At 44.4% G+C, this 16,349-nt stretch overlaps 1 protein-coding gene across 1 annotated transcript; it reads right to left on the reverse strand.

Annotated features, from left to right (window-relative positions):
* Nucleotides 1–4,256: 4,256 nt before the first annotated feature.
* MSC (musculin) lies at nucleotides 4,257–5,838 on the reverse strand. Its single transcript, XM_062502414.1, has 2 exons — nucleotides 5,317–5,838; nucleotides 4,257–4,566 (listed from the first exon to the last, which is right to left on the reverse strand). The coding sequence occupies exons 1-2, from the start codon at nucleotides 5,836–5,838 to the stop codon at nucleotides 4,480–4,482; spliced, it is 609 nt and encodes a 202-aa protein (XP_062358398.1). The 3' UTR covers nucleotides 4,257–4,479.
* Between the last annotated feature and the right edge of the window lie 10,511 nt (nucleotides 5,839–16,349).

Genomic DNA, 16,349 nt, shown 5'->3' on the forward strand with positions numbered 1-16,349 from the left:
CATTTTTCAGAGCCAAGGAAAATACTGAGACCCATTCCTTCTTAGTACCTGAATCCTAATCAGCCTGCACTGTGATAGCACAAGTTTCTGCATAATGCAGCAACTCATCCCTAAGCCCTCTTGTCAGAGTATAATAAAAATATGGATGTAGATATTTAGACAGCTCAGCATTTGTCCTCTGTGCACTGAAGAAAATACCTGTGTATACATCTTTCAGCTGGAGTGTTTTGCACCTCTGTCCACAGGTGGAATGTCAGTCTTAGGTATAACTGAAACAAGTCTTGGTGAGAACCTGCCGTGCCATACCAAGTGCAAATTCACTATTACATTGAATTAATTATTTGTGGAGAACTGACTACTGCTCAGTAGAATGAACAGTGTTCCATGTTATTTCATCCAAATAATGTATGTATTATTTGCTTAAAAGGTTACTATAGGCTTGTATTGTTGGGTGGCTCTAAATCCCCCTTCTTCCTTCTTTTAGCTTCTTTGGCTCATATAAAGTTAAACCTGCCTATATCCCTCCCAACATTAGATATTTAACTAACACGTTTGATATTTAACTGACTCATGCAGTTGGTACTCTTAGAGTCCTTTTAGAGTCAATAAAAATACACAGCTACTTTCAGATACTTACTGAGATCTTAAAATAATTTATTCAACTTCCTCTTTCACTTGGGAGACCCCTATGGCAACTGTACTGTACATAGTCACCTTCTCTTAGCCAAAAAAAAAAAGTCAAATTTTTACTCTGAATCCTTAGTGTATTCGAGAGTTCTTTAAATAGAACATGTATAAAGATACTAAGAGGGGAAAATTATGGCTTAGGTATTTTTATGTGCAAACTATGTTTATTTTGCTCAGAAGTGTTGACATTATCAATATGAGAGACATACTTCCCTTGTGTAAGCAAACACATGCATTGGAAAGGAAAAGCTAATGATGGCTAACGATCTGCTCCATCAGATTCCCACACAGAATAGACACAAAACAAAGTACCACACAACATTTATATTAATCTAAAATCATAAAAATATTGTTGGGAGGCAAGTGTTCCTCTTTATGTATGGATTGTTTTCCCCAGAAGTCAGTGCAGATAATCAGCCAGTCAGATTTCACATGAAGCAGGTTTTGGCTGAATATCAGTTGCAGCTAATTTGGCACTTTATTTGTAAAAGAGCTTCAGCAAATTCTGCATAACTTCATGGGATCAAGAAGGGTTCATCTTTTACCTTGTGCAAGGAACATTAATATAACTCAAAATCATCAGGCATATACTTGTCAAGTCTAATAAAAATGTATCTAGTTCTTACCTTCTGTGCTCATGAACTCTAGCTATGTGAGGTAGTTTATCATTTTAAGTCTCCCTTCCACACACCTTTGTAATTATCCAGACAAACCAAACAGTCAGACTTTACAAATGAAATTAATTTACTATCTCAGGTTGTCAAAAATGTAATTAAAGAGAAGGACTTTTATTATCTTTCAGTGGAATTTCTTAATGCTCAAAAATAGCATTTTAGAATGTTTTGTTCACCTCATTCATGTAAAGATGTGACCTGATTTTTATCTGAGTTTAAAAAAATGTTTCAAAACTGCATGCATATATTTTTGGTGTGTCTTTATAGGTGAGGAATGCCAGAATATTTGGCCTACCTGGCATATCCCTGGAAAGACAGCAGTCTTCATCTCAGGACAAACCCACAGGCAACCTGTTCAATGACCTGATCTTTTTCCTAATCATATAATGGATCTCACTGGCAGAGAAGAAGATTAATTTACTTTTTAAAAACAATATTTATCAACCTAAGGATTAAAATTAATTATTTGAAATATCAGATCCTTACTGGAGAAATCTAAACATCCCTAATTGCTGTATTAAGAGAAATAAGTATACACAAATACATATATCTCTGTATAGAGGTATGTAAAAGAAAAAACTGAGTCTTGTTCAGTATCTAAAAGCTGTCATTTTCTCTCCAGATTTTGATTTGAAATGGCCACTGTTTAATTCTGTTCTAAAACCACTGACAGTCTGTTGGGACACCACCATATGGATGTGTCTGTTACTGTAACAAATGCTGTGAGTGAATTCATTAGTTTACAAAGAAACTACTTCTATTTATTGTGCAACCATAAAGAAAAAATGTACTTGAAAGCATGCAGTATGGTGCATGGGTGAAAGTAATCTTAGGTTTTTCTTCATGTCACACTCCTCACTCCCAGTTTTGATCTACTGTATTTACTTAATATAACCACTTCATATTTGGGAATATACACTGAATATTTTTTTCCATCACTCTGCACAGACCTTTCTATACTGTGACAGACCTTTCTATGCTATTTAAATTTCTCCAGCTTTCCTTGTTTTTCTGATCTCCTAGAGTCATTAACCAATTACAGCTGGGATCAAGGCCAAAAACAGCCAAGTATCACAACTGAGATTATCTCAAGTAGTACCTTAGTTAAACTGCTGAATAATCCTTTTTTAGGGTTCAGATAAACATTGGTTGTGTTTTCTCTTACCTTATGCCTTCCTAAAAGTCCTTTGCTTTTGCTTCATTGTTTACGTTTTCTTTTTATAAAGCTTCCGAGAGGAAGTGAGGTGGAATCCCACCTCAGCCTACATAAACTGCAAATTAGGATAGCCCTCTTCCTTCACAGACTTTCTCTGGAAAAAAAAATGGAAGTTAAATTATATTATGGTCTCTGTACCTCTTGCCCCAAAATCACTAAAAGCAGCACTTTCAGCAGATCCTGGACCATGCTTTCATTTAATTTTGCAGTGTCTCTGGATTATTTCACGAGAAGAAAACCAATTTTCTGCAGTCTGCCTACTTGCAGGACTCCACCAATAGTCAGATTTGGTCTTCTATGCAGTATTTCAAAACACAAATCCATGACAGAGGATGACCTGACAATATAGGGTGACCTGATAACAAATTAGGTTAAACTGTTTCTTGTTAAATAAATGTTTCTTGCTCCTTACTGCTTATATTAGGAAGAGGTGGCTTTTTATTCTCTAAAGCAATTTAATTTTCTCCCTTAATGTGAGTAAATTGCTGATAAAATATTTTGGAAAGAAAAAATCTTATCTCAGGATTTTTAATCTTAAAACAGAAAAATTCTGTTCTCAACTAGGAAAACTCATCTGATTTTCCCACTGCAAAAATACAGATAAAAGCAAAACACATTGCAGATAGAAATGCCAAAGAACAGCAAAATGAGCTATTACACTAAACTAAATTAATTTCTTAATCTGTGTTTATTTGTTCTTCTGCTTCACAGAAAAGAATACTACAGAGCATGCTGTAAGTTGTTAAAACTTGGCCATCCCTGCTGATTGATATAGTAGTGCACCTTGAATGAGTTGTCTGGGGAGAAAGTGTTCTTATCTGAAACAGTTGCTGGGGATGTATCTGGCCTCAAGTGATGGGGAAGATAACTGTGTTTACAAAAGCGGATTTCAGGAACATGCATTACAAAGACACTTACATATGGATGCAGCCACACACCACCACAGTACCAGTAAGTCATTGTAACCAAGATTTTAATGTCATTTATAAAAAAATAGAGTTATTTACATTTGCAACTTATTTGATGGCTTCCTCTTTTATTACAATGTTTGAATCTGTAAGGAAATGACACACTAACTCATTTGAGAGTAAATTTCTCAATGATAAGCATAACGGTACAGGAAAAATATTTAAAATACTGTGAATTCTTGTTATTTTGCAGCATCATACAAACACATTCTTTACAACACATGCACCCTGGCCTTACAGTAAGCAGAATTCCCTTCCAGATTAAGGCACAGAAACTCCACCACATTTCTAGGGACAGTCCCACATTCTTACATGTGGCATTTCAAGATGTAACCAAAGGAATTACTTTAATTCCAATGGGTAATAGCAGAATGTGTCCACTTACACATTTTTAAGAAAACTCTGATCAAAGGGACCAAAAAACACAAAAGTATGACCAATTGCATAGTTGCAGTAAACCAGACCCATGAATACAAAAGCCATCAAAATATATTATAAATCTATCTGACTTTCAAAACTACTTTAAAATACTGTTTTGCTTTACAATACAAATAACACTTTGGGGTTAGTTTGTAGAATTGTATTTTGGTCCATGCTGTTAATTCTATATCATTATATTCCTCTTCCATTAGTTTAAAAGCCTCAGAACAGCAGGTCCTCAGGCAGTGGTAAGAATGATGAAGCCAAGTCTTAGACTTCAGCTGCTGCAGTCAGTTCATAAAACCTCTAATTTCAACCACCTCCATTCTTTACTGCTTTAAATAATCTGCCCTCAGAACACTAAGGGGAAAGAATGGTGAGGGATGCAGATTTAACACTGTTAGAGATGGTGGTTGGCCCCATCTTCTAGTCCTGAGCTGATAAATCACAGCTCTTAAAAATATCCAACCCATTAAAAAAAAATCAACAACAAGAAATCCTCAATTTAGTCTGACTATGCAGTAGTTCCACATAATCTGCTGGCGGTAGAAACTTCTTTGGTGTCAGAGTCAGGTCTTCCTGAAACCACAAACGGCCAAGTCTGTAAGCAAAAAAAAAAAAAAAAAAAAAAGGTATTTCATATTAAAAGAAAGGTTATCCTTGTATGAAACTGGAGCTTTATTACCGATAGAAGTCTAACTCTGATTCAGTTGCAAACACGTCATCATGTTTTAGTCCCTGTGGGAAGCACAGAGAGAGCTGAGTTCCTCTAACAAATATTTTCATTACGTTTTTCATTATAATTAAATACTCCACAGAAGGAGCATTTAACGTAGTGGTCAGCAACAGTGTTCACATCCAAATTGCAACGTTTCTCTTGTTTTGAAACTCTTTGAGTCATTTAATAAATAAAAAGAGTATTAACTATTCCAAAACAACCATTCTGCTATATATAAGAAAACGTTTTACCCCTGTGACAAGCATCGGGCGTTTAGCTCTGCACTGATGAACTCATGATGCTCTGCTTGTGCTGCAGGCCAGCCCGCTGACCGAGCTGCACCTTTTTCGGACACTAAACCTGCCTAATGCCCGAGGAATGTAATCTTTAGGGTCCCCTATTCCGATTCCCCAGGACTGACACACCCACCGCCGCCGAAGGCCAAGCGCGGCCCCGGAGTCGCCCACGGTGCGAGGGCCACCGGGGATTTGCGGGGCCGCTCCTTCCAGGGCGGGCACGGCCTGAGCGCTGCCACCCTGCCCTGGGCACCGGCCCCGCGGGCTGCCCTGAGCCCTGCCCGGGGACTCCCCGCGGGTGCCCCTCGCCGCATCCCGCCCGCCCCCCGCGCCTTACCAGGTTCACGGGATGGACGTAGCCGTTCTCGTAGCGGTCCTCCTGCAGCAGCTGCCGGAGGTGGGCGATGTAGCTGGACGCCAGGCGCAGCGTGTCCAGCTTGGAGAGCTTGGTGTCGGGCGGCACCCAGGGCAGGCTCGTCTTCAGCCGGGAGAACGCCTTGCTCAGCACCCGCATCCGCGCCCGCTCCCGCGCGTTGGCCGCGTTGCGCTGGGACTGCTTCCCCTCGGGCGGCGGTCCCCGCGGCCCCGACGCCGCCTTCTTGCCCCCGGGGCCGCCGCTCCGCGCCCGTTTCCTCTTGCAGCCGCTGCCCGCCGGCCCCGCCGCGCAGCTGTCCTCGCCGTCCTCTTCCTCCTCTTCTTCCTCCTCTTCCTCCTCCTCCGCCGCCGACGAGTTGTCCCCCGAGGGATAGAGCTCGCCGCGGGGCTGGCGCTTGGCCGGCGGCGGCGGGTAGTCCAGCTGCAGCGCCCGCAGGTCCATCTCGGGCAGCTCCTCCGCCTCGCTCGCGGAGCCCGTGGACATGGCCCCGGGCGGGCGGGAAGGCGGGCAGCGCGGCAGGCGGGCGGGGGCGGACGGCCGAGCCGAGTCGGCCCAGAGCGGGGCGGCCCCGCCGCGGAGAGTCGGTGCCGGGGAGGGGGCGCGGGGGGGCGCGGAGGGGGGATGCGCCCCTTGACAGCGCTATATATCGGGTGTCCCCGGAGCGAACCATCTGCCGGGCGGAGGGGAGGGCGGGGGTCGGGCCCTGCTGAGCCCCGCGCCGGGGGCGGTGCCTCTGCCGCTGGCCCGAGGTCCGCGGCGGGGCTGGTGCGCAGAGCCAGACCCTGACCCTGTGTGGGGGCACACACACACGGGTGGGGGTACACGCGGGATGTCTCCGCGTATGTGTGCTCTCGGGCGTCACGCCTTTCCCGCTGGGCCGACTCCTCTCCTCTCCTCTCCTCTCCTCTCCTCTCCTCTCCTCTCCTCTCCTCTCCTCTCCTCTCCTCTCCTCTCCTCTCCTCTCCTCTCCTCTCCTCTCCTCTCCTCTCCTCTCCTCTCCTCTCCTCTCCTCTCCTCTCCTCTCCTCTCCTCTCCTCGAGCTAGTCCCGCCAGTGCTTGCGCGAGGAGAAGCACACCGCTCCCTGTGTCCAAGGGCTAAGCGCGACCTTGGACTCTGCTCCCAGCCCACCCAAACTCATTCTTTCTCTTGTCTTTCCTCCCTTTTTGGCTCAGGGACCAGGTTGCGCATGGTGGATAATGCAGAACGATGGGAAAACACGATGTGTACCTCAGTTCGTATTTTCCCAGCACGAACTCCGGTGCAGCCGAGTGCTGCGGCAGGACGGGGCCCCAGCGCCACTCTGGACTCTTCCCCTGCCTGCCCCGCTTGGGAAGCGGCTGTGCGGTCCCGGTGCCCCCGCCGAGGCGGGCGGAGGCAGCAGGAGGCGCGGCACCGGCGGCTGGGTGTGCGGTGTGTGTGGGAGCAATGCAAAAATCTCTGGGAACGTGCGTACTGTGGTTTTTGATAGTGTCCGCAGTTTCGGGTGAAGCTCAAGACAATAACTTGTCCGAAGGTTTCTCCCTCCTCAGAGCAATTAATCAAAACCCAATAAATGGGCTGTGCACACCTCTCTGTCGCAGAGCAAAATAAACGAGACAGCTTTTCGAGCTGCTCGCAGGTTTTTTAAACAAATTCGTAGTTCAATTTTTATTATAGAATCCAGGAGTGAATGGAGGACCCCGCTTTCAATGGACATGCTGACATACAAGTTCAACAGAGGTACAAATAAAAAAAAAAATTAAAAAGCCATCAACTTGTATCACTTCCACCTCCCCCAAAACCTCCCTTTTTCACATGAAGAGCTAGCGTTTGGTTCCGTGCTGGCTTTCCCAGATTGGATATAATTAACTAGAATAAAAATGCAGTTCTTAAAAAAAACAAACAAACAAACAAAAAAACTTAATGACTACAGCAGGTGGAAAGATCTTGTCCCGCAATTTCTGTTCACGGTTTTTCCCTTCCATTTCTCTCCCGACCGAGCGGAAGCTTCCCGGCTGCTGCCACGCAGCTTTCCTGGCACCGCCGGCCGCCTTTGGGCCCAGAGCTTTGTTCCCCTCCCCGCCAGCCCTTGCGGGCTCCCTGAGGCCACTTAACGCTGTGCAAACCCCGACTTCACCCGCTGGGGCTAGAACCACATCAGAGCCGGGTTTAATGGCAGTCTTTCCAAGTGAAACTTGACATTTCTTGAACCACCTATACAGGCAGCTGATCTTGCAACTGGATCTCTTGAACTTGGTTTGACACTACGATTGATGCTCAGGCTGAGTCCCACACGCTGCACGGTGAAAGGGCAGCACGCTGGACTTGGAGGTTGCTCTTCCTCCCCAGTTAGACTGCATTATCCGTATATATATATATATATATACATATATATATATATATATATATATATATATATATATATATATATATAACTACATAAAAATACGGCAGGAGAAGAGATATAGGTTTACTTTTCCCCCCCCATGTGGGTTGTTTATACAGGTGCGGGCTGAACGCTTTCCCTGCTAAAGATTAATGGAAGAAAGTACTGAATTTCTTTAAGCAAAGAAGAAAATGGTACCCAGTCTTAAAAGCCACAATGCCAAACCTCACCTTTTCTGCCTACCTCTGTCTCCGTGGATTAAAGGCGACCTATAAAGGACACCTTGACTCATTTAATGAGAGGACTGGGGGCAGGAAGATGAGCCAAATTTTCAGATCGTCTTTGCCTACTTCTTGGTTAAGAAAGGAAATGGAAAATACAGTAATGGGAGTAAGCCCTGAAGTCAGGGCTTACTTCGGATTTACACCCAATGTAACTGAGCAGATCTGACTCCTCTCACATCTATCAGGCTGCTAATTTCTGCGACCCTGACGAAGATATCATTTTCAGGATAAAGTCTTTGATGGAGCCAGGGCATTACATCATGCTTCCATTTGTCAAGACTTTGATCTCTTATGATCTCTGTGAGCTGAGTAGGGAAAGCCCCTGGTATATTAAGGCAACATTTTATGCTTTACCGTTATCACGTGAAGTCCCTTTCCTCTTTCTCCGTTAAAAGGTAAAACCACGAACTGTGCCCGAACTCCGAGGCCAGCGTCCTTCCCTGTTTCACCGTCTATCCCTGCACACTGGGCGAGGTGCAGGGGCAGCCTGGGTTTGCAAAGTCTGGGGGGTATGTGTCTGTGTGTAAAGGGATTGAAGCAGCAGCTGGAACAGCTCCTACATGGGAAGAAGCTGCACAGACTCGGTCCCACAGGGAGCTTTGCCTCTGCCACCGCTGTTTGCCCTGAGGACACAAAAATCAGTTTTTCTCCACTGAGGGGAGAACCCTGAATTGAGGAAGCTCACTGAGGCGGAGTGGGCTTTTTTTTCCTCCCACTTTTCCACCAGATATTTAGGTAAATAAATGCAACCAAGCAAAGAGAAATCTACGAAAACCAGATCTCTTCTTGACTTTTTGCGGCAAGTGAGTGTGTTTTGTTCCACAGCCAAGGACCGGCGAGGATGGAGGACATCCCCGGCCAGGACGGGAGGCGCCCCCGCCCGGGAGCCGCCACCCCGCGACAAAGGCGCAGCCCTAACAACCCGGCGGGTGCCTGGGATGAGGCATAGGGGGTATAACCCTCCCATTTCCTTCCTTAAATTTCAGAATAAATTATAACGGAAAACAAAGGAGAAAAAAAATCACGGATGGCCAAGTCTGTAAAACGGGTGTTATCTCCGAGAATGAGAGGGCGAAAAGCCCCGTGTCTTTCACCCTCATCCTCTTGGAGTGTTGGCAGCGACAAAGCAGGGTGGAGGAGGTAGAAAATGTGTTCTCGATAAAGTGCTTTAAATACGGCTTCTCTTTGGCATTTGTCCTTTCCTCGAACTCAGCAGAGTAACCGAGTTCGCGCCATCTGAAGTGTGCTACACTTTCTCAGAAGGACCTAAACGTAGTAAGGGCTTTTTTATTCATTTTTTTCCCCCCCGCGGTGATGAGAAAGGTGGGATGTCCGGAGGAGAGGAGGACAGCGTTTGACAAATGTGCTCGTCTTCATCTCTTCACAAGCATTTACAGCACACATCCAGGCTGTGTGAAGGGGGTGCAAGTCTTCTGCCAAGAAGTGATGGATGGTGGAGATTGCTGGTCTAGTAGGAAAAGCAGGTGGATGAATTATAAGCTTTGCTTAATGCCGCTTAGAGCCAAGACGACTCTGCTTGGCTCAGATTTCCCGGTAAAGGCACCGAATGAAGGGAAAAGTGTGTGATTGTCCCTCATTCCCCTAACAATCTTGCTTCCACTTAAAACGCCTGTACCTGGAATGGTCTTTGCTATAGTCAGTGTCCCGGGTACTCTGTCCTTAGCCAGAGGACTGGCACAGCTCAAGGCACCATTAAAAGATTCCCTTGTTTTTTGTCGTTTTACTAAGGTGGCAAAGCCGTGGTGCCCATGTTCTGGGAGCCGCCTCTCTGGGGGTACTCTGTGTGAGTACCCAGGGGATCCCGAAATCATCACGGGAGAAGGAAAAAACCGAGCAGTTACTGGAAAGGAGTGTGTGCGTCTTAGGAGCAGAATGGACTTCCCTAAAAGTGGTTTTCCACCATATAACAAAATCAAATACGACTCTGTGGGTCAAGCCATTTCAAATAAAGCAAAGAGTAGATGATCAATGAATCCCTGGAAGGAAAACAAAAAAACCCTATTTATTAGAAATTATTTCGCCTAGCGAGAGCAAACCTTGCCATCAAGGGACATGCTCGATGATTCACTTGGTGAAGGGACTACAAACCGAGGTTAAACCTCTCCTCTCCGTCCCTCTTCTCGCTCCCTGAGAGCTGAGGCTGTCCCATTTCTCTTCCCTAGAGCCGGCGGGGCGGCTCTTCCTTGCCGTCGGAAGAGCCTCTGCTTGGGCGATCGCCGGCCCGGCGGAGGAAACCCCTCGGCTCCAGGAGGAAAACCCGGCCAGAGGGGATTGCTGGGCGGCAGCAGTGAAGGGAGTCACTGGTGTCCTGCGCCGACGGCTCCGGGACTGGTTTTACCTCCTAGGCAGTGGTGAGGGTTCGTGCTTCTCTATCAGCAACCCAGAGCATAAGCGGGGGAATATGCTTTTAAATTTAAAACCAAAAGACAAACAACTAACTCAACCGACCAACCAAAAACCACCAAACAAACAAAAATCCCCGCATGTTTGTGCTTCGAGCCGCTAATTGACCCAAAGGGGATCCCGCCCCCCAGCACGAGATGAGCACATCTTCCCCGAGGAAAGAAACCTCTGCCTGTTAGCTGCTTCTTCTCCCCGGAATTTCTAGGGCGGTAACCGTAACGAGACATTATCGAGGGTGATCACTGCTTTGCCTAGATTTTGCTCAGGTACCCCCAACTTTCAGCAGGTTTTCCCCTGTGGAATAGCTAGGCAAACTCTTTAAATACCTCCTGGCGCCAGAAGAAAGTTCTCATGTAATAGATACCCGTTGGTGTGAGAACACGGATTCTGCTCACTTTGTCAATCAGCCGGGGGGGAGGAAGGGGATTGAGGAGAGGGAGGTGGGGTTTCCTTTAATTAAAAACAAAACAAACAAAAAACCCCCACAAAAACAAAGCCATCACCCCCCCCAAACGAAACAAAACAACAACAACAACAAAAAACCAACCAAAAAAACCCGGACACAGAGAGAGAAAAGTAATTTCTCATTAATTCTAAATTTTTAATGGTGCCAGCAGGAGATATGCAATTGATCTAAAAAGATCAGAATTAACGGTGCTGTTTCAGTTTGTTTCTTCTCTTGGAGAAAATTAGCTGGAATAACAAGCAAACATCAGGCAAGAGGAAACACTGTGTTAGTCTCCTCCTTGTGTTTCACTCTGAGAGGGAAGCCCACCAGAGCAAGACGGAAGAGATGGGGAGAGATAACAACAGCACAGCACTTCATTATACTTGAACGCTCCAGCACGCTCGCTGCTTTGGCTGGGCTGCAGCAGAGCAGAGGGAGGAGGGCGGCTGCCCTGGGAACAGCTGGTGAAGGAAGTGGGGGCTCTCAGCTTTGGGAGACAGCTTTGGGGGCAGCAGGAGGAAGATCACCGCCCAGAGCTATCCAGAGTCAAAGAGAACTCCGTGGCTCTGGCATCACGTCATTAACAGTACAAGGGCAGACAAAGCACACAGACTGAAGTCACAACAGTTCTGTTGTTGGTGTAACTATTCCTTATTTTCTCTAGGGAACAAATTTCTGTGGAAGGCATTTATACAGCCTTCTGAACACCAGGCAGGACAGCTGCCACACCTTACCTCACCAGCACTCAGGGTCCAAGTGCTGGCCATATTGGGATGGGTGCTTTTCCTCTTGTGAGCAACAGCATCACTTTGTTCTTTGTTCCCCCTCACAGATTACTGGATATCTGTGTATAATATTCAATTTTCCAGCTATTTAAATTGGTGGACCCATAATGCACCTAGATTTTTAATTGATAAAATTACAAGTGACCCCGTCGATCACTACTGGGTTAATTCTGGATCTGAGATATGTGACCTGACATGGTTCTGACAATGACTTTTATATTCAATAGACATGGTTCTTCTAGGATGCAATCTTGATCCTGATCTTACTGCTGTGCATTCTGCTTCTGTGGGCACTTGACACACAGACCCAATATAAAAGAAGGGCTGCACTACTTGGCTGCTGTTGGCAGAAAATTAAAGAGTAAGGTGAAAGATGAGCGACTCCAGGTCTGTGAGGAACTGGTGGGGCATGGATACAGCAGATATGTTTATTACTGTACTTGGGGGAATGATCACCAGGTGCAGTGAGTTCATCTGATTCCAGACTTGTAGTAGATTGTGGATAAATCTCCCCCCTCAAACATATAAGGCATATAGTCAGTTATTCAAACACTGAACACTCTTGTGAGGGAAAAAGGTGCTTTTAAAAAACCTGTGAAATCACTTTATGGTAAAAAAAATCAGACTCTTGCATTCCAAACAAGCAGAAAGGAACAACCAGACCAAGTAACAGACCTTTGAAGGTGTAACCATTATATTCAGAGTTGTTATTCATCATATCATGGAAGGACAAAGTGCTCAACTTGCATATCTAAAAGAGCATTCCAGGATGCAATAGGAAGGATACAGGTATGGTTTCTCATATAACTTAAAAAATAAAGATCTTCACAGCAATATCCTGTGAAGGACTGATCCTGAATAGAGACAGGACTTACAAAGCAAATTCTGCAGAGATTTATGTAGTGTCAGATTGTTATTTGTGTTTGGAAACCTCTTTGTATTATTAAATTTATATAATACCAGAAAGGGAAGGACCTGGACAGATAATTTATTAATTTGATAATTTATTAATTTGGAAAAAATAAATCTGTTGTGCTATAATGTGGAGCAAAGCCTACATCCTTGTCATAAGTAGAAATGTTGGAAGTCAGGTCCAAAGACACCTTATGATGCCTTTAGTGAAACAACAGACTGTTTCTATCGAAAACAGCTGAAAGGTTTAAGAAGTTAAGGTTCATCTGGTGCCAAACTAAGACGTAGGTGAAGATAGATGATGGCTGCAATTCCCTGCAATTAGAAGTAGTCACTTGTGGTAGTGATGGATGATTTCCAGGGGAAGAAGTACACTACTATGCAAAGGGATGTTTCACTTCAAGAATATGTAAATAACTTACTTTTTAGTTTTATCCTACATTAAAAGAAAAAAATATAATTTCCATCTGTCTGGAGCAAATCCAACTAAAGTGAGCAGAATAAGGTCATGTCCAACATACATAAGACCAATCCTTTACATGATTTTGCATAAACCACTGTGGTTTAAAGGTGATAGAAAGATTGAAGGGGGCACGTTCTGCCACATTTTAGCTCAAAATTATCACTTATCCAAGATACATAGCTAGTGTCTTTGTACTTAGCTATGTGTAGCATTTGAGATGTAGATAAATTACCATAATTTAATGATAATCTTAATTGATTTCAGCCACCTCAGAGTTTGGATAGTTAGGAGTGAGTGGCAAGAGTTACAGTTTGTAGGTCAAAATGTCACCTGTTACATTTGTTACATGAAATGTCAAAATGTGGGAGGCATTCTTAAGGCAGCCTAATGAAATACTGTACTGGCATCCATTTATTTCTCTGTGTTCTTTAGATTAACAAGATGTCAGTGCTTGGGCAGTTTCAGGCAGAAACAGAGATCATGCCTGAAGTGGAAGGAAATATGATTAGAAAGACCTTTCTTAGGACAGCTTTGCCTTTCAGCAGTGGCAAAGCTTAGCGAGTGCTTAGGCTGTGACATGTCTTTCTTTGTGTTGTGTCTCAATAATGCTATTATGATCAGCAAAACTGGGGTAGAGCAGGCTATGTACTACTGCTACTAATAATAGTAATAATAGTAATAATAATAATAATAATAATAATAATAATAATAATAATAATAATAAAAAAAACCCATTACTTTTATTTGTCTTTTGGTTCCTCTCTCCATTCTCGCTAAGCTGAATAATTTTATCTGACCATGATGGTGTCATTCACTCTTTCCAGGAAGTCACGATGCTCATTTTCATTCATTATACCCTTTAAAATGTCAGTTCAGGAAGAATAAATTATTTGGAAGAGTTGTAGGTTTGATTCAATCCAGTCCTAAGTTGCTAAAAGCAAATGTCTAGAAGAGTGTATTTAAAGAGCAAGAACAGAGCATTCCTCTCCACAGCCAATAATTTGAGTTTCAGTAATTTTCTAAGCAAAAAGTTTAGTTTTTAAATGTAATGGACCCTGATAGATTTTTCTTCCATGAGCTGACTTTGGAATTAATGTCCACTTTTAGTATCCCACTATTCTGCAGCAAAGCCTAATTAAATACATGGGGTGACAGATTTCATTAACTTAAGAGCAGAGGAAGGTTGGATTGAGAAGCTCATAGGGACTCAGACTACTGCAGAGTGCACTAAACCTTATGTGCAGACTGTGCTGTCTGCATTGAGTATTACATAGTAAATCCTATGTGTGGTATTTTCTATGAATATTGGGTTGGGATTGGTTCAGTGGAGTTGTCACATCCAGCTCTGGACAGAAGACAAACGGACAGATGGTTATTGAGTTCTCATCCAAGCTGTGGTCTGGGACAGAAGTCATAGGATCATTTAGTTTGGAAAATACCTTTAATTCCATTAAGTTCTGCTATTAATGTAGCACTGCCAAGTCCACCACTAAGCATCACGTCTACACTTCTTTTAAATGCCTTCAGGACTGGTGACTCAACCACTTCCCTGAGCAGCCTGTTCCAATGCTTGCTAACCCTTTAAATGAATTTTTTCCCCTAATATCCAGTCTAAACCTCCTCTGATGCAACTTGAGGCCACTTCCTCTTGTTTTATCACTTGTTACTTGGGAAAAGAGACTGAGCCCCATCTTGCTACGATCTTCTTTCTCATATAAAATATCTCCCCTGACCTTCTTTTCTCCATGCTAAATGACACCAGTTGCCTCAGTTGCTTCTCAGAGGGTTTGTGCTCCAGACCCTCCACCAGCTGCTGGACACACCCTAGTGCCTCCAAGTCTGCCATTTAGTGAGGGACCCCAACCTGTACACAATATTTGAGGTGAGGCTTCACAGGAACAGGGGGATAATCACTACCCTTGTCCTGCTGGTCACACTGTTGTTAATCCAAGGCAGGATGCCATTGCACTTGGCCACCTGGGCACAAGCTGGCTCATGTTCAGTCAGCTGTCGACAAGCAATCTCATGTCCTTTTCTGCTGGGTAGCTTTCCAGGTACTCTGCCCCAAGCCTGTAGCACTGCAGGGGACTGTTGTCACCCAGGGGCTGGAACTGGCACTTGGCCTTGTCAACCTCCTGCAACTCGCCTTGGTCCATCAGTCCATCCAGAACCCCTTTAAGAGCCTTCCTGCCCTCCAGCAGATCAACACTCTCATCCAGCTTGGGCCAAAGCATGTGAAAACTCATGGGCAAAGTGACAGAGAGTGCCCTTGATCCTCTCATCTGCATCACTAAAAAGGTATTAAATAGGGCTGATCCCAATACTGAGCCCTGGGGAGCCATGGTGAACAGCTGGATGCAACTCCATTCCTCACCTCTCTCTGGCCTGTCTATCCAGCCAGTTTTTTGCCCAGTGAACAAGTGCACTCATCTAAGACATGGATTGCCAGGTCCTCCTGGAGAATGCTGTGGGAAATGGTGTCAAAGGCTTTATTGAAGCCCAGGTAAAAAATCTTCTGGCTACCTCCTTTCACATGTGTTCTGGCATGCAAGTAAGCTGGAAATTAGCTTACTTCTCCAGACTCATCTAGAAACAAAGCAGGTAGTCAACTGTCCTTCATCGTGTATGTAAGTTTGTTCTGAGCACCTTCAGTCACTCTGTGAATTTGGCAGGCCACAGCACTTAATCAGAGGCCCAGGCTGCTTGGCTTCCTCTTAGTTCAGTATTGCCACCAAAATGTCTGTTTCTGCAGGCAGGAGGAACTTTCCTGTCCCTGTCTGAGGTTTGCACACAGAGATCCAAACTGTTTAGTGTGCATGGAGAATCACTTACATGACACGTTTTGTTTTGCCACTTTTTCTGTTCTGCCTAAAAAATCAAAACACTTCATTTTTGGAAGCAAAGGACTGCTGTTTCCTAATATTCTTATTGCTTTATATTTCAAGACCCAGAAAAGTCCCTGACCTGTTCAAGCTGAAGCCCTCTGATTTTTCCTTGCTCCCTTTAATGGGATGTTCTGGAGATGGAAGCAGAGATAATTCTCTTGTCTAGTGTAAAACTGCTGGTAGCCAAGTCTGGAGGATGACCACATGGAACAAATGAAAAAAAACCAAACAAACCAATGAACAGACAAGCAATTCACAAAGTAGATGCTCTTCTTGAAGCTTGTTTTACTGCAATCAGATCTTCACTGGAGATATTTTCAAGAACATTCTAGTTGATCCAAGGGAAAAATTTAAGGCTTCAAAAATAGAAATAATTATTGAGAAAAAGCCTTTTGAGTGGCAGTGGTGAATTTGCAGACCTCTACGG

This window comes from Cinclus cinclus, chromosome 1, assembly GCF_963662255.1.
Source record: "Cinclus cinclus chromosome 1, bCinCin1.1, whole genome shotgun sequence".
Lineage (NCBI taxonomy): Eukaryota > Metazoa > Chordata > Aves > Passeriformes > Cinclidae > Cinclus > Cinclus cinclus.